General features: G+C 38.7%; 1 protein-coding gene across 1 annotated transcript; it reads left to right on the top strand.

Moving 5' to 3' along the window:
• Positions 1-403: 403 nt before the first annotated feature.
• On the top strand, positions 404-1,489 carry LOC100944479 (olfactory receptor 13C3). Its single transcript, XM_012802381.1, has one exon. The coding sequence runs from the start codon at positions 518-520 to the stop codon at positions 1,469-1,471; it is 954 nt and encodes a 317-aa protein (XP_012657835.1). The 5' UTR covers positions 404-517; the 3' UTR covers positions 1,472-1,489.
• The last annotated feature ends 308 nt before the right edge of the window (positions 1,490-1,797 follow it).

Genomic DNA, 1,797 nt, shown 5'->3' with positions numbered 1-1,797 from the left:
AACATAAGGTATGCAGTATCAGGCCTGGAAAAATATATATATATATGTACATAAAAAATCAATGTTGGTATGATACTTTAATCACTTTGATAATTTCAGAACTAAAATTCCAGTATTCGTTGAGTAATATTTTGCCCTCTTTACTACTTGCTTTCTTGGGTAGATAAAATAAAGAAGTTAGGCTTATAGTTGATAATTAACCAGAGGTTTTGGAAACCTCAACTTTGGAGAGTATCCTTAACTCAGGAACACATCCTCAACAGCAGAAAGAATTACTTCTGTGGGTTTATGTCTGATCACAGGTAAATCTTAACATATTGGTGATGGGGTATAGGCACTCCCATAATGTTATTGTAATCTAGTCAGACACATTATTGAAGATAAGTGTATGTTAGGGCTTTAAGCAAGTAGTCCTAATATATTCTAAAAGAATGATCAGGTAATCTGTAGCATTTATTTGTTGGCAGGGAATACAGTTTATGTTAGACCTTCTTTTGACATCTTGAAAGCAGATTATATGGGTGAGATTAATCACACGTTTGTATCAGAATTTCTTCTTCTTGGTCTTTCTGGATACCCCAAAATTGAGATCATTTACTTTGTTCTGATTCTATTCATGTACCTAGTGATACTAATTGGCAACGGTGTTCTGATCATAGCAAGCATCTTTGATTCCCGTCTTCACACTCCCATGTACTTCTTCCTGGGCAACCTTTCTTTCCTGGATATCTGTTACACATCCTCCTCCGTACCCTCAACACTGGTGAGCTTGATCTCAAAGAAAAGAAACATTTCCTTCTCTGGATGTGCAGTGCAGATGTTCTTTGGGTTTGCAATGGGGTCAACGGAATGTTTCCTTCTTGGCATGATGGCATTTGACCGCTATGTGGCCATCTGCAACCCTCTGAGATACCCCATGATCATGAGTAAGGTGGTGTATGTCCTGATGGCTTCTGTGTCATGGTTGTCTGGTGGAATCAATTCAATTGTGCAAACATCACTTGCCATGAGATTGCCCTTCTGTGGGAATAATATTGTCAATCATTTCACATGTGAAATATTAGCTGTCCTCAAGCTAGCTTGTGCTGATATATCCCTTAATATCCTTACCATGGTGATATCAAATATGGCTTTTCTGGTTCTTCCTCTTCTGGTCATTTTTTTCTCCTATACGTTCATCCTCTACACCATCTTGAGAATGAACTCTGCCACAGGGAGACGCAAGGCCTTTTCTACCTGCTCAGCTCACCTGACTGTAGTGATTATATTTTATGGTACCATCTTTTTTATGTATGCAAAACCCAAGTCTCAAGACTCGATTGGAGAAGACAATTTGCAAACTTCAGACAAGCTAATTTCTCTGTTTTATGGGGTAGTGACCCCCATGCTGAATCCTATAATCTATAGCCTGAGGAATAAGGATGTAAAATCTGCTATAAAATATCTGCTAAACCAAAAATCTATTCACTAAGAACACCAGAAACATAGGTCTTTGTGTATCAGGCACCAAGATGGACTCATAGGTAAATGAGTGAGAACTGTTTGGGAGAAACCATAGTTAGGGAGGGAGCTACTCTTATCCTTTGACTTCCCTGACTATGCTCAGCTAGAATCACTGAGAACTCTAAGTTTGCTACAAACTCAGTTTCAGCTAGAGGACTGACTCATGGCTGGCATAATGAGCATAATCAGTGTTTCCCCTTTACTGATTCTTAGTTGTATGGAATAGGGTTGGGTAAGTATGAACATATAGGCCAGCATTCTCCACCAGGTAGTAAAGAGACAGAAACCATTAAT

Source organism: Otolemur garnettii, unplaced genomic scaffold (genome assembly GCF_000181295.1).
Source record: "Otolemur garnettii isolate 467f Iridium unplaced genomic scaffold, OtoGar3 scaffold00014, whole genome shotgun sequence".
Lineage (NCBI taxonomy): Eukaryota > Metazoa > Chordata > Mammalia > Primates > Galagidae > Otolemur > Otolemur garnettii.
This window is presented reverse-complemented; position numbering and strand designations above follow the sequence as displayed.